This window comes from Eimeria mitis, genomic scaffold, assembly GCF_000499745.2.
Source record: "Eimeria mitis Houghton genomic scaffold, Emh_scaff721, whole genome shotgun sequence".
Taxonomy (NCBI): Eukaryota; Apicomplexa; class Conoidasida; order Eucoccidiorida; family Eimeriidae; genus Eimeria; species Eimeria mitis.
Genome location: NW_013575262.1, coordinates 12,160 through 12,525, shown reverse-complemented (window position 1 = coordinate 12,525; position 366 = coordinate 12,160). Strand labels below are relative to the sequence as shown.

General features: G+C 62.0%; 1 protein-coding gene across 1 annotated transcript in view; it reads right to left on the bottom strand.

The window, feature by feature from the left end:
* Nucleotides 1-366, bottom strand: part of EMH_0020690 (uncharacterized protein) — a gene marked incomplete at both ends in the record, with an annotated part of 4,935 nt that overhangs the window by 849 nt on the left and 3,720 nt on the right. The window contains one exon of the mRNA XM_013501619.1: nt 3-358. Coding sequence (XP_013357073.1) covers nt 3-358 — 356 coding nt within the window. The remainder of the gene's footprint in view (nt 1-2; nt 359-366) is intronic.

Genomic DNA, 366 nt, shown 5'->3' with positions numbered 1-366 from the left:
TCTGCTGCTGCAGCTGCTGCAGCTGCAGGTGCTGCTGCTGCATTTGCTGCAGATGCTGCTGCTGCTGCAGCTGCTGCAGCTGCTGCAGTTGCTGCAGCTGCTGCAGCTGCTGCAGCTGCAGTTGCTCCTGCGGGTGCCGCTTGTCTTGCTGCTGCTGCTGACGTTGCTGCTGCAGGCTTTGCTGCAGCTGCTGCAGCTGCTTCTGCAGCTGTTGCTGCTGCTTCTGCTGCTGCTGCTGCTGCAGCAACACATTGGGCCCCTGCTGCAGCGGGGGCCCCTGTACCTTATTAGCCCCTGCTGCTGCTGCTGCTGCATGTTTCTTCCTTTCCTGCTGCTGCTGGTGCTGCAGGAGCTGCTGCTGCAGGA